The 23,488-nt window shown below is 45.2% G+C and overlaps 1 protein-coding gene across 1 annotated transcript in view; it reads left to right on the top strand.

Annotated features, from left to right (window-relative positions):
- LOC114873960 (probable G-protein coupled receptor Mth-like 1) overlaps positions 1 to 23,488 on the top strand; it is a 106,018-nt gene that overhangs the window by 64,245 nt on the left and 18,285 nt on the right. Inside the window, exon 5 of the mRNA XM_029182775.2 lies at positions 19,698 to 19,882. Coding sequence (XP_029038608.1) covers positions 19,698 to 19,882 — 185 coding nt within the window. The remainder of the gene's footprint in view (positions 1 to 19,697; positions 19,883 to 23,488) is intronic.

The following is a 23,488-nucleotide window of genomic DNA, read 5'->3' as shown; positions in this document are numbered from 1 at the left end:
CATTCTTTTGTTCTTTCTCCTCCCTCTGTTGGTGAACTTCCATCGGATTGCCTTTTCACCATTTAATTGTCGTTTATTGCAGATTTATGGGATCTTGTTAGAAAATGTATTTGGTATTTACGCTTTTCCTTTTACCTTCTCCGCCGCGTATCCATCGCGTAAATTATGATCGGAAATGGTTATCGTGGAAGCGAAGCGAAGATGAAGGAGGAAAATTAGCAGGGCGGACAGGAACTTTCAGGCTGATAGATCGGTCGTCGCGACCAGACGTGGCGTCTCGACGGCCGGAATTCGTAGCGTCGCGTCGCGCATCCATGCTTCCGGGTCGACGAAATGGAAACCGCGACCAATTGCTTAATTGCACCCATGATGTGTCGCGTAATCAGGATGCCGTCGTTTAATACATTTACCGCGAGCACCTACGCTCATTCCGACCGTCTCTTCGTCCACGCGCTCTCCCCTTATGTTTCCTTCTTTCCTGCTCGAAAAGAATGGAAACAGGAAAAGGAACCGACAATGAGCAAATCTCAGAAATTTCTCAGTACATAACAGAGATTTTACATAAATCAGAATAAGAGGGTTTAGGTAGATCTACAGAATGAATCGACTGAATGTTAAGAAATTTTATTTTTACATAAAGGATAAAGTTCTGTCGAAGAAGAACCGTATAAAGGTAACAATGGACACCCGTTTCATTGACAGCGTTTAGAATAGCTCTCCCTGGATTCCTCCGTCTTGCAGTTCTCCACGGTTTAGAGGTCATAAAATGGCGACAATGTAAAGAATCCTCCGAGAATGGCCAGACAGTAGGGAGTCTACGATATTTTCTCGGGGCGTAGGCTTATTTTCAGCCACCGAACGTCCCAAGAATCGCGCGTTCTTCGCTGTATTCTTAGAATACACGGTGTTTTTACACGGGAACTTCCAAAGGAACGGAACAAAGGTCGTTTCCTGCAGAGAAGTTCCATGGCGAAATTTCTATTGCGGCGTCGCGCAATCACGGAATGTAAGGATCAAAGGGAAAGCAAAGCACAGAGGATGTGTTAGCGTTAGGCTCGATGACGATTGACGGTGGTACGTGTTGCGGGTCGATTAGTAAACCCGGACGGATCAATCGATCGGCTATTTTACCATTTCCTGCGACGATCCCGCTGTCAACGGCAATTTGCCATAATCAGAACGGCACGTCGAGCAATCGACGGTGCCAATCAATCGGTCGCTAATGGATTTATGATTTCGCTCGTTGTTCTCTCTGCTTTCGTTTCTATGTTCAAATGATGTATCCATTCTTCTCTCCATCTGCATTCTGATTCGTGAAATTTAATCAGATATACTGGTCTGCGAATCAGTGAAATCTAGTATAAAATTTTTCCTTTCATTCCACTTCGTTAATTAAATGAAATATAATGATTCGGTAATGCAGATGGTTTATCTTTGCCAGTTCAATCGCGACTTTTTCACGCTTCGATGGATCTTGGCTATTAAGAGATAACCGGAGGGAAAAGTCGATGGGTTCGGTGGAATTGCACCGTGGATGGGTTACTTAGTTCCGTTGGCACGTGCCGTAACTTCCTGTCGCGGGCAGCTTGAGGAGAACGAGCCAATAGCTTGCTGCTGACAGATCGAACCGGGTAGAAACCGGACCAATTGGCCGACATCGGAAATCGGAGATTTCTCGTGTGCCAGCCTCTCCTTGAAAAGACTCGATAACGCGTCGACGCGACACAAAAGAGGCAAGGGTCAGTTGCGAAATCCTCCGAGAGGGAGGTTGCGCTGACAAACCTGTCCGACTAGCATTTCTCCTGTTGGAAAAATTCTTGAAACGCGTGAATGGCGGGTGATAGACAGTCTTGCAACGTTATTTCCTTCTACTCGTGCATCAAATAAAAATTATGCGAAAGCAATAATGTTGTTGCATAACGAATGGTCGAAATCGATTAGAATTGTTGATTCGTTTCACGGCACCCATTTCTCTCCAGTTCTCTAGGTAGAATTTCAAACTCGTCTGTGTATTGTTTTCAGTTAACACTGCCAGCATAAACGGCACGATATGGCGTAGAAATCGCGTAAAGCGTGCGTCACATAAACTTTGCCTGGCACCCACAGCACCGTACTCATTTTTATTCGAAACTCGCAGCTCGGACTGCGATCGATACGCTGCGAACCGGTCGAATCGCGTCATCAATCGAAAGTAAGGAAAAAATGATTAGAAAACGAAATGAAATCGAGTTCTCGTTATGTTTCACTTAGGAATACTCACCACCTATACGGAGAGAATTATAGCTTTCTTAATGATCAACTCGCGGTTCTTTGGACCGTAACGCGATACGTTTACGAAACCCCGAGCTGTAACATCCGGTTGAACGTCTCGTCTATGGTTTCATATGTTACAAGACAATCATCGTCTTCTGTAACTTTTGTCTCGTGTTGCGTATAAAATGAGATAATCGTTTGCACTGAATAACTTGGACTCATTAAACGAGTGATTAGAAATTTTGCATCACAATTCGGGGGGCATCGAATTATAAATGATTGTCTGACATTTCTATTGGCATTAGACGTATTGTACTTCTGATTAAGGACACATCTCGCTTGTTTCCTGCCAGACAACGAGGGTAACGATGTTAACAATTTGATCAACTAGCTAATTCATGGCGTACTATGGTTTAGAATTGCTAGAACAACCCTGTCGCGATAGCCTGACGAGTTTGAAACGTCAAAGCTTTCGAAGGCTATCGAAACTTTTCTTCCATTGAGGACAGCGTTGATTGGTCCTCCATCTCGGAAATGTCACACCTAAACAGGAGACCCATGTTTCACGTCGCATCGAATAATTCATGGTACAGTGACTTTCTCTTCTCGATAGAGTACATCAAACATCTTCGTTCTTGTTACAAAATTTTGTAAATTTTCAAATATCCCTGGAGAGATAAATTTTCATTTTTGAAGCTTGAATAATGAATTACAAATATTTGAAATAATTCGTGTAGTAATCGTGGATATTCCTGCTGTGCTGATCAGTGTCTTACAAATTGAATTTTTATTAAGACGTCCACGACACTTTAGAGGTGTAATTTCGAATTAAAAACAATCTTAGTGGCTGTTTATTTAATTCGATTAACCAGAAACGACGTTCAGTGACATCGGTACCGGTAGAGGAATGCAAGAACCTTGCATGGTAGAGGTGTGAGTCCCCTTATGGCGATAGTCGCGGAGCTAGGCAGGATCAGTCGGCGTGGCGAAGGTTTTTTTGCTGGATCGAAGGATCGTGATTCACGGTATGGTTACACGGTGCGTGATTAGATAAGAAAACTACCTAGTGAGAGACGGTGGAGGCGCTCGAAGGGAGCATTTACCTCGCGAATATTTACGGCCGCGTTTTGCGATCGACGATAAAGCAAGATACCGTAGGCACTGATCGACTTAAATGATTTTTAGTTTGCGAATTAAAAATATCAATTTGCATACGGTTCAGATTCATGAAATAAAATAAAATAGCTGGTAACATAATTTCTTCGTGACACCAACGGTCTCTAAAATAATTAACGCGCCAAAGTTCTTGCACGAAACCTCGAATTTCACCGTGGGGAATGTAAATCGTGTTCCGATCAGTGATTTTTACAAGGGAGGTAGTGGGAAAGCGAAGTGTCGTGGAAAGGGGGCAGGTTCCTGCCAGTCTGGAGGGTAAATAGCTGGAATAATCGCGTGACTGTTAGCGCATTCGGCAAAGGAATGATCGCCGGTCGTATTTCTTGTCGCGGAACGATGCACATGGGGTCGTCGACACGCTAGCAGAAAACATTGCACCGAGTGCAACAGTCGCAATTGGCAAGCTGCACCGAGGAAGCCCGTAGGACAGCGTCGCTTGATTACGGCCTTCGCGTGGGTCGTACTTCTTTCGAGATGCCGCAGACTCCACCGACTCGGAGAATAATGCCTCGCAGAGAGAATGACGACCCCAATGACCAGGATGATTGCGATGATCGTGACCGAGGAACTTTGTATCTCCATTGCCGCTCGAAATGTTTACGATCCTGCTTGATCAACGTGGGCGCCACTTCCTGTCGCTTTTACGTTCCTCTTCGTCAATTTAATATCCTTCGCGATTCTTTTGTCGTAGATACTTTTATTTTAAAACGTCTGAATTTAATCCATCAAGGAACGAAAGATGTTTCTACTATTCAATTTGCTCTGTTAAAAATTGCAGCAGAAAGTCCATTTTTCCATTTTTATCATTCTACCAGGTACCTTAACTTATCTAAAATTAAGCATCGTCTGATGTTGTAAAACTGCTGTCACCGTGAAAGCATGAATTCCTTTTCCTGAATTTTCAACTTGAAATTCCATGTCCCCCGGTATAGAAGAAGGGGTGAAAGGTTGTTTATTACCAGACAAGTTTCTCGAACTCGAGAAGAGGGTATGTCCCGCAATATGTCGTGTCGGCGAACTTTTTCCCTAACCAAATAATCGTTTAACGATTAACGCGGACGTAGGCGTCGCGGTAGAAACGCGAGTTTAGCGTCTGGCGAGGACGAGGACGAGCATGCAGACACCTTTTTCTCGTAGGAGGAGGAGGAGGTCCCTGACCATCTGCCGCCAGAGTCGGCGAACAGAGAAACGAGCGTGACGCGGAGAAACGCGGGTTACTTGATTTGAATATCGGAAGGGAGCCAGCGGGACAACCGCGGCTTTAATTAAAATCGCTGTTTCGCTCGAAGTGTCGCTACGTGTCGCGTCTAAATGAAAATCGAAATATCGTGGATCCCGTGGACCAACCACGGTCCAGCTGAGGATAGCTGCTGTCTCTTTCCATCTGGCTGTCAAAATCGACGACCTGGTTGATCGGCTCTGATGGAGCCAACCGAGTTATTCGTCATTCGTGAAATTGGAAAGCTCTCTGGGAACGGATATTGGATGAGAGAGAGGAAGCCCTCGCGTCGAAATTCCTATTCAAGGATTTCAGAGATATATCAGAAGGAAGTGTCCTGCAAGATCGTCCGATACAAAACTGCTGATTTTCTGATGGACAAAAAATGGTAATTGTAAAGAAGTTGAGGGATCATTGCGTCTGTATTCGAGGAATCAATCGGAGTTCGATGAAATCAGAAACAGTGGCTCGAATGATCGTGCACTGGAACGCGTTTCGTTCTGCCGGTAGTTTACTGTCCGCGGTGAAAAGAATTACACGAGTGGCTGGCTGGCGGCTTCTGCTCGCGAGAAGACCGGAATATTCATAGAGGACTTAATTACGTCTGAACGAGCTCGTTCGTTCTCGAGAGAAAGGAAGCGCGAGAGGTGAATAACAGGTACTAGTCCCGGACTGAAGACTAATCGGCTGCGAATTCGCTGAACCAAAGGAAGCGACTCGCGTATACCTCGTGTAAGAAAGAGTTTCGTACAATGGAAAATATAAGAACTCCACCTTGCCAGGGTTAATAATTTCACAAAATTATCACGTTCGCTTCTGTCGCGTTCAAGCAAATCGTGCAGAATTTATTTCACGAAAATTGCAATCCCCGGCGAGGATTATTAATCGAACGAATCAAAGGAAATTAATCGTTTCGACACCTGTACGAAACGGCAGAGCTGTAGCATAGAGAGAAGGAACGATCGATAAACAGCAACGAAGGGCACTAATTTACTTGCAAACGGTGATAAAACCGGTGCTGGGCGAGACAGATCGAATGGTTGCTAGGAAGGTGCAGCTTGGCTAGCCACGATCATTTATCAAGGATTCTTTCGACGAGGGGATAGGAAACCGGGGGTCGTCCTGTTCGTTGGACCGGATGAAAATCGCTGAAGAAGCGTGCGATCATTTATCGAGCAAGAGAACGAGCTGCCATCAGTCTGGCGTTGGCTGCTGGTGCGAAAGGAAAGGAAAGGAAAGGAAGCAGGAAGGAAGAAATAGGAGAACGAACATGTGGTCGACACGTGAGCTGGAAACGAACGAGCCAACATGATGAATCTATCGCGTAGGCGAGCTTTCGAATGCAATGCTTGTTCGATTATTGTTTCGCTGCATTTCGTCTGGAAAATATTTGACGCTACCGAAGAGAAGAAACGAAGAGACTTCGTGCTGAAGAAATCGTCGAGCGATCGAAGTTTCTTTTGTCACGGGTAAACATCGAAAAGTGGCGCACAATGTAGGAAAAGATCGAGTCTGAAGTAGGAAAGTTACGGTGGAAAGCTTGGAACAATTAAAAGCGAGGAAGTTTGTCGGTCAAAAAGCAGCGGGAAACAGGAAAGAACCCGTGGGGGGGAGAGATGTTTCTCGGGAAAGTGTGATGTACGAGAGAATTTTCGGTCGGAGTTGAATGACCAAGCTGGAACAATGTCCTGCCAAGTTTTCAGACCCGCCCTTTTCGTGTGCGATTTAATCCTTGCCTGACGATTTCCTTTTCGGCTCCAGTAGAATATCAATTATCCGATCTAATAGCGAAATGAATCGGCTGCAATTGTTTTTCTGAACATCTATTTTGGTTCGCTTCTTACGGACGAGGGTGGTTAAGTGGTTGATCATTAATCAGACACACGGCTTAAACTAAATTCTCAAGAAGGAATTTCTAACTTGTTCAACCTTCCCAGGAACCCTTAGGAGGGCCAAGGTTAAGCCCTCGAAATGTACCGTACATTTCTATACGTATAATCCCCAGTTTATCGTCGTTGCTTCTGAAGAAGGTGCTCGATCCTAATTACGGCGCGACCCCGACCCTGAGTAATACATTTCTCTCGCTCTCTACCTCTCTCTCTCTCTCCGCAATTGGTTGAACATCCGTTGAAAACCGAAGGCAGAGCCAGTTGGCTGATGGAAGTGAAAGAAGAACGGTATCGAAGATTCTTCTAGCAGAGCTCCTCGAGTCTGAGACCTCGTTTCCGTTTCTCTTCTTGTTTCATCCGTGCCTCGCTTTCTCGTTTCACGGCCGTCTTACCGAATCCTGCGTTCCTCTGCTCGCCTCACCAACAGATTCCACGGGATTTGATGGAGGAAACGTGCATTCGATTCGCGCAGACTACTGATCTCGAGGAAACAGACGGGCGAATATTTCAACGAGACTGCTGAATCAATTGACGGGGTACGTCGGGTAGAAACTGTTAAAAATTGAGTTTATTCTACCCGTCTAGTGTATATCGATGAGGGTTATCGATCTGCCATCGATTTCTACCGTCTCTTGCAATTACTTTTTATTTTTCTCATCGCTGATTATCGTTTCTTTCTCTTCCTATGAAAAATCCTATGAAGTAATCCAGAATCTTTTCTCTCTCGGCCCCCTGTGCGTTTCAGCAAGCATAATGTAATCTTTCAAGAGAAATTGATCGTTCAGCAGGTCGTACCGTTTCATCCATCATGACTGGACGCTTTTAAAGTCTCGTTAAGCTTCGATCGTTTTCTTAGAAAATACATTAGAGACCGAAAGCGAATGATGTTCCGCTAAGCGGTTGAAATTCAGCTCGAGCAACACTGATCTCTCGTTAGAGACGTCCGTCCGTCCGTCCGTCTGAAGTATTTCAACGAATCCACCCTTCCGTTCCGATAGAGTGAAAAAGAACCGTGAAGGAATGTAAATGCAAAAAGAGACGAATGTAAATTCAGTCGGGGTTTCGTCTAAGCCTCGCTTTCGCAGGATCTGAACGAAGGGACGATCGTATCGTAGCTAAGATTCGCGTCGGTTTAAAAACACCCGCCTCCTCTCTCTAATCGCGATGTCCTCCCGACACGGAGAAACGAGATTAACGTCCAGCTGCGTTTCGCAGACCCGAGTTTTGCAGTTTGGCTGCCATTAGCGAAACGTCTGGCGGGATGAAAGCTTCAAGCTGGTCTCTCGCAATGGAATAACCGCTCGGCCCATTAGGCCTGAATCCGGCTTAAGCGAGAAGAGCGCGGGGCTCCTTGCCGAGCCAAGTTCCGTCGCCTGCAGACCCTAGGTGAACGTGACGGAAAAGGCGACACCCCGAACGGAGAATTATTTATCGACGGAATTATTCCGCGGGAAAATCGAAGAAGCCGCGAACCCGCTCGTTACGCATTCATGCGGCTTCTATTATCATCCGACGTAGCGAGCCGTCTGAAAGAGGGCCGAAGGGTGAAGAAGTCAAGTCCCTCTCTCTTTTTTTTCCGCTGCCAGGAAGTTCGGTCACCCACGAGCCCCAACAAAGGATCCATTCTTACCGATGGTCCGCGCTCACCCTTTTTCCGTTCGCTTCTCCGACTCTGCGTCGCGTGAAACTTGCGTCGTTATATTCGACTGTGAGCAAAAATTGGATCTCTGGACGTTGATCTTTCTGTACCATCGTTCCTCTTACAAGGTGGAAGATGAAATATTTGAAATTCAAAATCGCTTCTTTAATAACGGTACTTATTTTTAATACACCCTTGCCAGACGTTTCTTGATAGCATTTAGAAGGGAACAGAGCCAAGACATAGTAATAAACAGGGTAGCGTTGGTTCGAGGGTTGCTCGCGAGAGGAAAAGCCACATTGCACACAAGTTTTTACCACACGCCCCATTACGGGACATTCGTCGTGCCATGAACTGTGTCGTGTGTCTCGTCATGTGTCAGGACGCAGGCAGTCGCGACAGAGACACGGTGTGTACGATATTATCGCGCAATGTGTCGTTTATCGGTAAGCAAGCAGGGTTAATGCGTTTCTTGCGGATTCGATCTTCTCGCGATTAACGAATGCATCGCGGCCTTTGTGCAAATGAGGCGCCTGCTGCTCTTCTCTGCCAGTCGAAGATCAGAAAGGCTGTTTATAATCTGTTCAATGGCTGTACTCTTCGCGTCTGGCTCTCCGATGAATTAATCCGGCCATTTTTCACGTACATTGCATTCTGTTTCTCGTTCGCGAAGAACACGTTTGACGTTCGGGCGTAGCCCTTCGATAGATATATCGAACGATATAGGAAGAAACGATGATTTCGAAGAGAAATCTACCATTTAAGATCTACCTTAAAGAGCAATATCGTGCATTATAACTTACCTTTTCTATAAAGACCAGCGTTTCATAAATTATTATAAAGATACCAGTATCATTATCAAAGGACAGTTTCATTATCCCCTGCGCTAATAACCCGAGCAGTTGATGCGACGTTAAAGAAGGATTAAAAAAGAAAAGTGAAGGATGCTTGTAAAAACGTTTCTCCCTGGGCGAGGTAACAAAGTCGAAGAAACGCGTCTACCTTTCTCGTTGCTTTATTATTCCATGCTCGTTTGCTCTAAGATGATGGGAGGGCACGGAGAGAAGACAAATCCGTCGAAGCCGGCAGCGATGAGAACCGCGAAAAAAGACTTAAAAAGCCGCGAATTGCACGGTCGACCTCCCGTGCTGCTTTTATCGCTCATAAAGCTGAAGTTCTCGTGGTCGCCGTTTCTATAAAGCCCTCGATAGCCTGCTCGTTCGCGCTCGTAACTCTTCAGGATCATCCTTAGGCTGGCGGGCTTGGTAGAACGATGCCAGCCGGTGCTCGTGAAGCCGGCTAATACCAGAAGAGCCGACGTTGACATCGCTCTTTCATCCTGTCGAGCGGAATGGACGAGCAGCAGGACGAGAAAGGAGTAACGAGAGAAAAGAGGCCGGTCGTCTTTGAATGCAGCCACGTCAGGAGTGTGCGGAAGTGCGCACATAAAAGGGACGGAGATTGTAAAAGCGATGCTGTAAATAGCACCCGGAGAAACGCTGTTTCAGCCATTTCGGTATTAATGGTGTAACTTATAGGACAAACTTGTTACACTTTGTTAACAGGCTCTAAAACGGTGTCTGGAAGTATAAATTCAAGCAGTCTCGAATGATTTTCTTGTCCCTTAAATCAAAATTTATAGACTTTGAAGATGGTTGTTTTTAATAGATACTCGATAAGAGTAGAGGGAACTATTTTGTTAAAGTTTGAAGTGTTCTCCTGCAACTATGCGAAAGATCGATACTTGGAGAACCGCCGATCGAATTTTGGCCAAGCGACGACGTAGGAAAACCGCAAATCCGCAAGATCGACGTAGTCCAAATCGAGCGGCAACGAAGGAAGCTCTTTGACGTTGAACTGTGTACGGAAGCGGCATTCAACGCCCAACCAACACCCCGTCACCATTTACCGAGGCGATAGTGCCGATAAATGGCCATTAGTCGGCCATGTTCAGCCGCAAAACCGAAGTGCACGCGTGCCATTGATAGACCGGAAACCGATTTTCACCGGTAGTTAAGCCCGAACACGGAGTTTTCCGTGTGGAAAATCGTCACCGTTCGACTGACATTCGTCTCGATGAACAACTTAACATCCTCGTATATATTTTATCAAGGGTTAAAATGAAAATTTCTTCGTGAAAAATTCGAATCTATTTACTTTAATCGTCGCAGAGAAACGCATTAAAACGAAGCGTGCGTCCTCGAGATTCCAAAGATAATTTACCGCACTAATAAACGCATTCCGAAGGTTGCTCGATTTAAAAGATGCCAGCGCGTGCCGGCGCGGCGTCTCGCTCCTTATGAAACGTACGAAATGAAAAAGAAAAAGACTGGAGAAGTTTGAAGAGGCAGTTTCTTCATTCTCGCCATATCCTTCTCTAATTAACACACGCGATCTCAACGAGACGCGTTTTTGTTTCTGGCGTCGACCTCTGCTCGGAAATGCTTTTTGAGCGTTCGAGGATTTCTCTGATAAATCCACGAAGTTATTAAGATAACGAATCGTCTTCGGGATTCAAGATGAAGCGGATTCCGATCACAAGTTGGCGGATATGACGTATGGATCTTTGGCGTGCAGGCTAAGCTTTCTCGCTAGGAAGATCGCGAGACAAACCGTCTCTCCCTCGGAAACGCTGTGAGAAATGTAGCGTGCGGAACGAATGCGAGATTCGCGGGATAAACGATCGTGAAAAATGTCCGCAGTTTCGTGGATATTTATCTGAAAGTGCCGTATCTAGATATCCAGGGGATTCAAAGTTTCGTGGCCGTAACGAATCGACCGCGTCGTTCAATCTCCCAGTGAAATTTCTTCGACTTCGATACGGACATCGCACAAATCGTATGTGGATCCTTAAAAATTGGATCCCTTCTACGATTCAACGGGTTATCGATCTTTCTGATCCACTTTCAACCGAATAGAATAGAATTTCTGAGTATGAACTTCATTGAATTCGGTCGTAGCGAGTGTCATAAAACGGGAGAGAACCGTCTACCAATTTTTATTGCTAGAAGAATCTCGTTAAAATTCGAATAAGTGTGAAATCAGCAAACGAGGCAAAAAGAAAAATTGGAAGGAGTCATCAATTTTTCTTCTTTTTGCGCCTCGGTGCTGGCTCTCGGATCAGTGGATTTCTTTCCACCATTCGAGAGAAGCGGAAGAATGGAAGGCCATGAAAACGAGAAAACATTCGCTTCCTGCTCATCGGCTCCTTATCCACGGAAGTTTCTTGTCGGCCGAACAGAAACCAGACGACCAATCTCACGGAAGAAGTTCGTTAGGACAATAATTCCCCGTTGGTGATCGAATTATACGCGAACAAACTGGTAGCAGCCACCACGGCGACTGTCTCGTACCACCCTCTTCTGTTGACCCGTTCCAACCCCCAACCACCCCGTTTCTGCTGATCCCCTTTCTTCCAGCATAAACTCCGACATCCCCGCAATTTCTCTTGGCCACCCCACGCGCACACTTCTCTACTGTTCCGCATTTGTGGCCCTTCATTTGCAGATAACCACTCGTGGAACCACCAAACAATCAACAGGACCCTCCAGTGCATCCTACCATTCATTTCCTTCCTTCCTTCCTTCCTTCCTTCCTTTCTACCCCTCGGCTAGTTCCTTTTACACGCGACAACGTTTAAACAGCTAACACCTGGAAAAGATTCGCGACCGGAAGGGAAAAGGGTGGCGACTGGAGAAGGGGTGGACGTCTCGAGAAGCCTGGAAGAAGGGTGTCTGGAGTCGAAAAGGGCGCGAAGGTCGCGTTCGCTGCCTCTTTTTATCTTGAATTATATCTCGGATGTACGCGGGAAATCGTGGCAGACTCTAACAGCGACGACAAACGTTGCCCTTTTACGTCTGCGTTCGCAGGGATGAAAGCTGATTTCTGGCTTTTGTTCGATTCTATCCGGCAAACGGAATCACGGGAGTGAAAAGGAATGGAAATTAATTAATAGTAAGGATTTGTACCAGCGTTGGAATCATTGGAGCGATTATTCCAGCCGGTGGAATTTTGAATATTAAGTCTAGGCGAGTAATTATGTAGCCGATTGTGTCGATTGTTGTACGGGTTGGATGATAGAGAGGCGGTACGGAAAATTGATTTGCAATGACGTCGGTTTATTGAAAACTCCAACGACACAATAAATATCGAGAACGTGCGTAGCTCGGATTAATTAAATCCGCGGTTCGTTTGTATGCACCCCGAGATGTCTGTTAATGAATTAATTGAAATACTCTGCCCGTGTGCCGGGATAATCCGGCAATTATCGGATACCTGTTCAGTTTTCATTATCGGGAAAAAGTAGCGTGTATTAACGGGATAGAACGAAAAAATAAACGTGGAATGAAACGTAGCCCAATTTTCCCCGATACTCGAATACCAGCTACGAACTACCACGTTTCCCCGGCCTTATACGAAACGAGCTGATCAGTTTCTCGTTTTTCCACAAGAAGATGACATCCTATCGATTTTCATTCGCGTCGTTGATTATATTTAGGGGATGATGTTTCTCGCCCTCTAATTAGGTTAGAACATCCAATACCAATTCTATGTTCTAATAATTATTTATTTCTCATTAATACATAGAGATACAAATAGATAAATATTTTCGGGCAAACATTGGATGCTTTTTTCTCCAAACCACCGAGTGGATCGATGATGTCAGCCATTGTGTGTTTTGAATATCAACCCTCGCTTTTCAGACGACGCTCTGTCACGGTCGATGGAGTGTGTCGGAAGAAGTCGTTCTTCGTTACCGCTCTAGGGGGGCCAGATCTTGAAGAGACGAGCGTTGCCTCGATAGCTTGTCCTCTTGGTAACCCTCCTGTTTGTTTTCCTTCTGGTCCCTTCTGTTTTTCCTCCATTAGCGACTTCGCCACCCTTTCCGCGCCCTACCTACGTGTACGTTCTCTGCTCGCAGTGTCTTCTCCCTGTCTGTTTTATTGTCGTTCGGTTATCCGCGTCAACAAACACCTGACAGCTTCTCACGACTATCCGTGAAACGATTTGTCCGAACTCGTCCTCGGCTTCGTGGCTTTTTCAACGCTTTTCGCACTCTTGTCGCCACGTTTCCTCTGGTTTCCTCTTAGGTACTTGCTATACTGGTTTTTTATATAGAAAAGATTATTAATATAGAAGTACTTGCGATTCCAGATCGGAAGAGATCTCAATTCATTTCGTCCTTTTGAAATTCTTCGGTAACAACTTCTCAAGATCGCCAGATATCTCTCGCAACACCTTTTCTATCCTTTAGTGGCGCGGATTCTCGTTGATTATGCAATGGCATTCCTCCAACCAGTTACGTCAAGGGCGTGCATTCCTCTCGAGTACGCGAGGAACTCTTCATGAGATGCACGCACGATCGCGATGCGTATTTGCAAATAAAGGTGCGTCACATCTGCTTCTGAAACTAAACGAATAAATCCTGACGAAATCAACGTACGTTTCGATGAAAGTACCTTTGGTAATTTATTTTCTATTAATCACGCTCGAATAACATTCCTGTGGCTGGAGTTCGGTTGAATTAACGAGCGTGTTCGGGGAGGAAGTTTCTTTGTGCCTGGCGAATTTCGTAGTCGCGGAACGTTCTTCTGGCTAATGAAAGTTCTCGCGGTGGACGAGTTCCGGCACGCCTACTTCTTGTCGCTGATTCGCGCTGCTACTCGCGAGAAGATCGGAATAAAGGACGAAGGGTTTGCCGGAGAAAAGGAGCTGCCTATTCGTGCGGCACGCGAGACTCGATAACGACACGTGAACTTCCAACCATCGCTGTACAGTCTTTCCAGAACTTGACTTTATCGCGGCGAACGAAAAGATTCTGACACTTTCAATTTCCACCACGTCAAACGTCCTCTCCGGTTAACCCGCTCGTTGACCGAACTCTGCACAATGTGCTTTCAAACGGGTCGCGGAGAAAACTGGTGCGCAAGCAAAAGACGTTAAATAACATAAATTAGTATATTTGAAAAATATTTATAAACTAAGGAAAGTGAATCGAAAGAAATTAACCATTTATTTAAAGAAACATTCCAAGTTGGTGCTTAAAAATACATGAAGGGTGGAAAAATTGTCTTCGATTGGTATCTTCGCAGACTACACATTATCGTGAAAAAAAAGAACGATTCTTAGAAAAAGAAACTATCCGCGTTTCCTACCGTCTAGTCGGCCGGAAGCTTCTCAAGAATGCCGTGCGAGAGGACCACGTGTGCCGCATGAATTATTTCCGCAGGCCTTTTCCTCCACAGACGGAACAACCCTTCCCTCCGCTCCCTAATTGCCGTAATCGCTTCGGCGACGTAACGCCGGAATATTGAAAATTCTATGCGAGCCAGGCGTCATTGCCCTCCGTGCGGAAACTCTTGAATTACTCCGCCAGGGTATGTTAAACCGTTTCCGAAAGGGGTGAAAACGACGGTTCAAAGGGTGTTGGAAAGGGACAGTCGAGGGAAGAAGGGATTTCAGTCGTATTTCCAAGGCGACAATGGCGAACCTCCCCGCTCCTCGGTCATTATCTTGCCGCCTTGCCACTCGTAATCGACGTCTAATTCCGAGTAAGTACAATATTGATTATACGGACACGAATCGATGTCCGATGCTCGGAGCTCCTCTGGCGAGAGGCAAACCGCTTGACACCCTGTGTAATTCCATGCCAGACCACCGGATAATACGAAATTTATATTCTCATCGTGGTTTCCTTGCGAGAACGTACACGAAGTACAGACCACCCTGTAATTGTCACGATCGTCGGTTATTGCGGCTAATTAACGCTCGTTCGTTAACTGCTCTTTTCACCGTCCGCTGTCTGCCTCTTGTCGATTCGACCTCGTAAGTATACCTCTATCGGTCTACTTCTTCTTTGAAAAACTTGTCTCTTACAACTTAAGAGGCAATTATGTATTTTAGAGTAAATTTTTAGTAACAGAATTTTGCTAAACGCATCTGTTCCCATAAATTACGATCTAGTTAATTAAAAATTATACACTATCTGTATCGCAACTTTTTAAACGATCGATAGATCAAAGATTAGATACTTGTTCAATCATCGTATCTATATCGATGGCATCATAATTCGACTGGCACGCGATTATTCGCGTGATTAATGGAACTTAATGCGACGTCGGAGCCAGTCTTTGAGCGTACACTTAACAAGACGAAGCCGATGCATTTGTCATTCGTTAATTGCCGGCAATGAGGCTATCATTCGCTCGTAATTGTTGATGGTTTTTTAAGTCCCCGCGACGCTGGTGAACCGAGAGGACACAGATTAATGGATAGTTGTACGGGATCGATGGCGTAACCGCAGAAGAATCGATCGAAGGCTCGTCGATGGGGAACGGGATAAATGGGCAAGTGGAACAGTAGAAATTTCACCGGTAGATAGATAAATTGACAGGGTATAAAGAGGAAAGGAAAGGGTCGAGACGTAGTTCGGAAGTGAGAAATTCTCGCGGCACGACGACAGAACTTCCCTCGCACTTAACCGCGTCTCCTGAAACTTTTCAATAAAGCGCCACTCGCTTTCCATACGTTCCAAGGAAGCGCAAAGTTTTCGGGCACTATCGTTCCTACGCAACATTTGCCGGATTCCCCGCGTCGACACCCCTTCGAACGTCGAGGATTATCATTCTTGATATTCTTTCTGAAAAGTTTCCCTCCGGACCGTGAAAAACGCGACGAATAAAATTAGCCGATCCACGCGAATCGATCCGTCTCTTTTATATTTCATTTCATTCGACTCTTTCACTCGTATCTTTCCAAAACAATCCAAATGACCACGGAATGGAACGTCCATTTATGTTTTCCCTACTGCAAACCAGCAACGAGATAAATAATCTTTTCCGTCCATCGTGGACCCGCGTAACGACCTCTCCTTCCTGTTCCGTATTCTCCGCGAACGCTGGTGCGATACCGTCGGGCCGCGTCGGACCGAGTGGTACCTCTAACTGGCACCGCCGCTAATTGCCGTCCGTATAATTACCATATCGGCCAGATAAATATAGGGCTCTTACCTTCTGCCCACGAGACAGCCAGCGACGTTTACGTCCATTACGTTTAAAGTCCTCCTCCTCTTGTCGGGCGTGCGGCTGAAAGATACAGCAACACGACAGACTGAAAAAGGGGCGTGTAACAATTTGCGAATCCTTCTTTTATTCTGATCGAGAGGAACTTGACTGCTCATTATTCATTAGACTGCTCGAAGATTTATGTTCCCTGTTACATCGGTAGGTGTAACTCTTATTGATACTTCATTGAGTGATTTATGTTCGAAATGTCTCGCAACGGTTGAAAATTGTAGATTTTCTATTATTATCATGATCGATCACCAGATTAATTATCGTCAAATTTGGTAGCATTATTGTGTAACGTTTAAACAGCGACATTCGAAAGGCAGACAAAATAAAACGTTGCCAGGTACAAAGGCCTTAATGGCTGTCCGACCTTTTACGAATCTTCCCCTTTTTCTTTCCGTTCGCAAATACGAACGATAAATACGCGCGGTGACAGGATACAATTAAAAGAAGCTATTCCAACGAGTCCTTTGTCAGGATTAAGCCGAGTCTCTTCTCTGTTCTGGCCGCGTGTGCTCTCGTCGCGATAATAGAATAGGTATATATCATCGGCGAGTAGAGAAGTCGTCGTTCGTCAAGCTCGAATGGAAAGCCTTCCCGTACGGATCCATTATTATAAAAATAACCTTTATCTCTTTTCCTGCTCCGACAATGGTTTATATACTCTTGAATGAGGGTAATCCTCTTTGTCGCGGAATAGAACGACGTCGTTTGCAAATTGTCCTGTATCGGAGCAAAAGTTCCGCGTGCAGTAGGAGACGGATACGATTATTTGTTTCCATAAACAGGCCGGAGACATAAAAGTATTCGGTAGACGCGTTCGTAGGCGGAACGAAAGAAAAAAGGAAAGAACGAATGAAAAAGCGAGGCTCGTTGGCTGCCGGCACGTAACAGCTCCCTAATTTTCTCGACAGCAATATTTAATGTGTTTCCCCTCGATCCCTGGCACCGGCTCGACGGCCCTCCCGTTTGCAACGGGACAGCGAGAGGGTGGCAAAATTATCGTGGCGCCGCTCCGACATCGGAACGGGACGCGAAACCGTACGCGAGCACCCTCTCTTCCAGGGAAACTTTCTCGTCCTGCCGGACGAGCAGCAACTAATCGCGCGCAACGACCACGGTGACGGCTAATTAGCGTTGCCGGAAATGAACCGTGCCACAGTTGGAAATTAATATCAACGTGTCTCGTCTTCCTCCTTTTGCAAGAATACAGCCAGCCACAATTCTCGACCCGTGCTAGACACCTCGCGACGATGTTAATTGAGTCGACGATTAAGAGAGTAATCGGCCAGGTAATTAGCGAGAGATCGTGATCCCGTCGCGATAGACACGCTGGTAATGTCGTATCGATGAGATCTTGTATCGCGCTAATCTGTTCGCTAGTTTACGCTGAAGATGGAGTTGCAAGTTGTATGGCGGGCTATTAATCCTTGTCAAAGGCGGGTTTACATTGGTAGTCAGTTGCGCCAATTACCGGTACAAATAGCTGACTCGGTTAGTCTATCTTCTCTGTTTAGAGATCACTTTAATTTGTAAGAAATTAGAGAAATTTATGGAAACGAGTTAAGCCTCGGACGGCGGACCATGGAGAGAGCCACTGTTTTAATTGAATTTCGTTTAAAGTTTATCAGAATTGACTATGCCTGCGTTGTTAATATACTTATGTAAAGTTAGCGCAACAATGCCTGGGTTCGATCAGACCCAGAATTGAGAGATTGGCGCAGCATGGATAACCGGATATGAAACAAACGCGTTTTCATCCGTGCAGTCCGGCTACCGCCGACAATACGCGCAGAGTCGTCCTCTCGTTTTATTCGAATTTTCACTTTTTGACAATAGAACCGTGTCGTTACCGTTCGACATTTGCCATATCCGCAGTAACGTCGGCTTCAGATAGGGTGCGATTTACGAGTAACAACCCTCCGTGCTAAAACCTCCCCTAGCCGACTCTTGCCCGTTCCATGGTATTGTTGTTATAGCGACGTTAAGCTATCCAGACAATGACGGAGCTTCGTCGTTCCGGTAATCATTGGTCGTGATATCGGGGTCGAAATTTAATGAATTCGAAGTCTCGTTAATAACCCGCCGCGATAAATTCGCGAGTGACCCTATTATTCACGGTTCCTCTAATAATAATAATCTCGTTTCCCTTCGTACGCCTCTATTGCTCGTTTCGATGCATCTCCCTTCCGCACAGCTGTAATTAACACTCTGCCCGCCGGAATCCTGTTAATAAACTTTTTGATGTACCGGTTATTGAGTCGAAACCAGTTAATGAGCTTTTGCTCGTCGATGATTCATTTATTATTACCCAAACGAAATTGTAAGATTGCAATCTGCAGACGTGATAATTAGAGAAATTGTGAAAGTACATCGAGGCTGAACTCGAAAAGATAGGAAAGAAAATTACGTGTCACCCTTGTTAACCGTATAATAGCAGAAGTGTGAAACAATTATACTCTACCTTTTAGAGAGACGTTTGAACCAGTTGAAGCGTTAAAGATTCAGAATGGTAAACGAACAGGTGGACCGTTCCGGCCGGCAATCGAGCTACTCTTTTATGTCGCGTGTCGCCGCTCGTCACGGTTAATTAGATCGTAACTCGTGGCAAATTCGTTGACCATATCTGGACGAGAGAACGCGGAGACACACCGTCGTTCACCAGCTATCTACTGGTCAACATCTTTTTCATTACACATCTCATCGTCTCGTCGACTTTCATTTTTCCCCTGGATCTCTGCCAACCTGCGATCCTCCTTATCGCGTTTCATTTCGCTGAGTACGATTCGCCATTGTACGATTCGCATTTACCCGAATTTTACGCCGACGAACGCACGATAGAATTAGTTATTGCACGAGTCCAAATAAAACCGAGTCGTTTGCGATCAAAGTTGAACGCGATCCCTTGCCTTGTATAATGAGAGATGCTAATGATCGCGAAACTTTCCGAAACAAATTCACGTGTTTTGCTTTGAAGGCCTCTCGAAAAACACTCTGCCGGCTTCGATGGCTGTGGTCACTTTAGCTGGGCACTAATTGCACCTGAAGTGATCGATAGTTGTCGCTAGTTTTTCCACCTTTCCTTCCAATATTTTTCCCTGTTCATCTGGTTTTAAAGTAGCAATTCCCTTCCTGTTACATCCTCTTTATTTTTTATTCTCATCAAAGGTTATAACCCAGTTAACAGATAATCGCGTTAGAGGACATCAAACGGACTCATTCATAGTTCTTATTACATAACTCGGGCCACGTCTCCCAAAGGTTCCGTTTTTCATGGAACCTTTTATTTCCGCCGCTACTAATGGAACTCTCCATATGAAAGGAGAAACTCGAGCCCCGCGATTGTTCGGCTGTTTTATTGTTCGCATTCCGGGCAACGTTTAAGTGCGCGGAGAACGATCCCCGTGTTTCGTGGCTTCCGTTTAACCGTTTCTTTTTCCTTCATCTTGCAGAGACCTGAGACCAGCGAGCTTGGAAAAAGGCCAAGAGACCCTCAGACTCCGCGTGTACGGCTGTTACGCTTGGGGTGGCCCCCTGCTGGTCGCCGGTCTGGCCGCCCTTTTGGATCATCTTCCGTCTCAGCCTCAGTACACCTTCCTCAGGCCTCGTTTCGGCGAGAAACAGTGTTGGTTTTACGGTGAGTATCTCTCTTTCCAACCTTCTTTCGCCATTCATACGAAATTCTCGAGTTCGAACCGAGCCGCGCGAGCGTAACTCTCTTTGAATCGCGTCGCGAAAAGTTTGCCTCCCTCTTCAAGAGTCGAGAGATCCCGAGGAGCTTGACTTTAATCAAAGCTCGAAAATTCAAAGGACCATGCAGGGAGCTGTTTTGGATACAAAATTATTTCGATATCATCATTGTAAAGCGAATCTCGTGGGATTAACCGTTGCGACGATAACCGATTCCTAGGGTAAACGGAAGGAGACTCGCCGGGGCAATAATTAATTCCATGCTAGGAACAGCGGGAATTAATTTGATCGCGTCACACACGACTTATCAGTGAATTAATTTAGCCGGTGTCGGAACAACGGGAGATCTCTGCCGTTCCGTTGTTAGGACGACAGTCGGACCGGACTTGCTGACATTAGTAACGGATCAGTTGCACAGACGGTAATGGAGCCTATTATCGAAAGTAATACAGGCCGGGAAGAGGAGGACGGTTAACACGTCATTCCCTGTGATCCGATTATTCCGCTAATTAATAGGACTGGTCAGTCGTGTTCCGGCCGCTGATTAAATCGGTTTCGTTAATCGCCGGATCGATAGGGGATGAGCGTGTATTAATTGCTAATCGCGGTCTGTTCGCGGTGCACTTGCCTCCCTCTGTCGACGAAAAAGACGATTTAACTGGAAACGTACTAGAACCCCAAATTAATATTTGCAAATGTACTTTATTAATATTATCAAAAAAATTTCGCGAGGAAGGAAACGTGGATCCCTTGCGGTAGCTAATAGCGAATATTTTCGTTAAGAGGATTACAAGTCTCCCAAAATATCTTGTACGGTGCACCCAGATTTTCCGCTTCTTCCTCTCCCCTTACCCCTGTTGTCTCGCGGAGTTACGTATGCACGAACATAATCAGTCGAGATAAGAAACAATGGCACACGCTATCGGGTAGCGGCACGGTGGCAGGCACCGGAATACTTCGCTAAGAGGATTACATAACTGCCGAAAGATTGTATTTAAGTGTGACACAGGCTGGTCGAATAAGAAGATCGATACCCCTAAGTACGGGCTTTAATGTCGGTAGATCCCTAATAATAACCGATGCAACCCCGGCTCACAGTTTCTGCGTACGCCGAATGGGGGATAATAAGGACCCGAACCGACCAATGTCGGTCGTCTTTATTCGCGGTTCAACCTCGGCATCGTTGTAGCCTATTTAACCAGCATCCCTCGGTAATCCATATCTATTATACGCTCTTCTGTAATCCGACTGGTATATACACTTCCCCTTCGCTATCAGGATTGCACAATATTCGAATAGAATTTTATTCGAACAATGGTAAAAAAAAATAAATAAATCAGAATTGTGTTCGTTGATTTAAATAATCTTCGTGCAACACTTTGCCTCTCGAAATTCGCGAACTCTTCGTTCGTGTAAATATTCCTATCAAACAGTTGCAACTGCGCGGCGTATTAATTTGCCGATATTTATCGACGCAAGCAGGAATATCACGCCCCTGGCGATTAATATTTAGCTTTTATATCCTTTGACAAATATAAACGCGGCCACATGGGGGGATCTCTGGTTTCGTGTATTTTCGTTTCGGTAACCAGCGCGTTGTCGATGCGCGGCTGATTTTCGATCGGTTCCTATTTCGTTTTTCGTACTTCCCTGTTGGTTCCTCGATTTCGGAGTTTCTGGTATGGCGCGAATTAAGCTTACGAGGTCATCGAGACCTTGTCTACCTCGTAAGACAGCGGTGCTCGTAAACTGCTGGGATTCTTGGATCCTCGCCATCGTGGACCAGATCACGAGCTCTAATCTCTTACAGCTTGCTCTTCGATCGATTTTCATTAACGTCTGAACAATTTTCACTGTGGAAATTGAAATGTTTATTTGTCTGCCAGATTCTAATAACTTTAGAGCGTCGACGTTCTATTTGAAAGTGAAAATAAACTCGAAAACCTTTCAGTGGTCACTAAAATTATAATTCATCTTCGGTATCAATTCCTGATTCGAACACCCACGCGGGGGTTGATTGGGGGAGATGAAATTTATCGTTACCAGTTCAAGATACAATAGTTACATTGAGAAACACAATCAATCGTCGAGCAACACCCCTTTCGAAACACATTCACGAACCGGAACGCTCTTAGTTGATGTTATTTGTAAACATGCGAGGGCTGTTAAGCTAGTCTCGAGCTAAACGTCTTCCCGAGAAGACGTCTCTTCCTATAGCTGCTCTCGCGGCGTTAATTACATCGTGGAGGAGAATGCCAGAAAGCATCCTATTTACGTCTTCTAGGAACAACAACTTTCAAGGATTTTGTTCGTGTAACATAAAGTTCGAGAGCCTTTTCCTTCACGTTCGTATAAATTTAATTTCAAATTCGTTTTCATTTTCTTAAGTTAATTGTAATTTATCTCCGAACCATCGGATCGATATTAATTCGAAATCCCGATAGCTGTGCCCATTCACTTTTAGCAATTAAAAGTCGTCTCCCATTTGCTCGCCATGAGGGGATTAAAAATGGCGATCGAAAGCAGATTCACGATATCCAGTGACAGTGGACGGTATCGTATCTTCGTGTCACGTAATCGCATCGGAGCGAACGTGTAACGAGAGGAGAAAAGTGAAGTGCAGAGCACTCAAACGTGTCAATCCGATGGCGTGGCCACGCTTTTCTCCCTTTTCGCGCAAATAAAGCTAAGCCGGACAAAGGAGAGCGTGTAGCCGGGAAGCATGCAGGAAATAGAGTCGTAGCCGTGGCGCTAAATCAGGATAATGGTGCCCCATGGGAAGCTGCTTCGTACTATCGCGAGTTGTTACGCCGTGACACAATGCTTTTGCAAGGCATCGGATGAAGGGTTCAGAGGGACGGTCTGTTCTGGAACGGACGTTATCCATGGCTTCTTCGACTGTATTTTAACCTTTACCTTTTCATTCTTCTGCGCCTGGCTTCTTATAGAAACAGCCATTTTTCTTAGAGTTCTGGCTTTGTTATGGTTGTCAGGTCGCTCGAGCGAGATCATCGATAATAGACAAAATTTCATGATCAAACTTCGAAAAAATGACTGTGTCGATATTCTTAATTAAAATAACTAATTTTTTGATCAGAATAAACAATGGATCGACCAATTTTCTAAATGGTAATGGACTTTGCAATTTGCTGCGTTGTACAATAAATCAAAAAGTCCATTACCATTTTGGAAATTGGATGTTCGCTAATGGACAATGCTAAACTGTAAATTGATCGATTCGTCTTTACGATATACCATTCCAAACGGGGTGACTTTCCCTCCAATCTCTTTAACAAAACAGAGAAAAATTGACCCTACAGTCAACCTGTTACAAGATTCAATTTACACTCTCCTCGAAGACCTGCTGTTACAAGCATAAACGACAATAAATATGCTAAAAGTTTGAACTTTGAAAGCTTATTCATCCCTCGCTTTCTGTCACCTTTCTTCCCACCTTTCCACCTTGTTCTTCTGATCGCGCCTGATTTTCATATTCGTTCCGTCCCCCGTGTCTTCGTTTTCTCTCGCCCCTAGTTTCGCAACCCCCGTTAAG

Source organism: Osmia bicornis, chromosome 12, assembly GCF_907164935.1.
Source record: "Osmia bicornis bicornis chromosome 12, iOsmBic2.1, whole genome shotgun sequence".
Lineage (NCBI taxonomy): Eukaryota > Metazoa > Arthropoda > Insecta > Hymenoptera > Megachilidae > Osmia > Osmia bicornis.
Note: the sequence above shows the minus strand (reverse complement) of the source record. Positions and strands in the feature narration are given on the sequence as shown.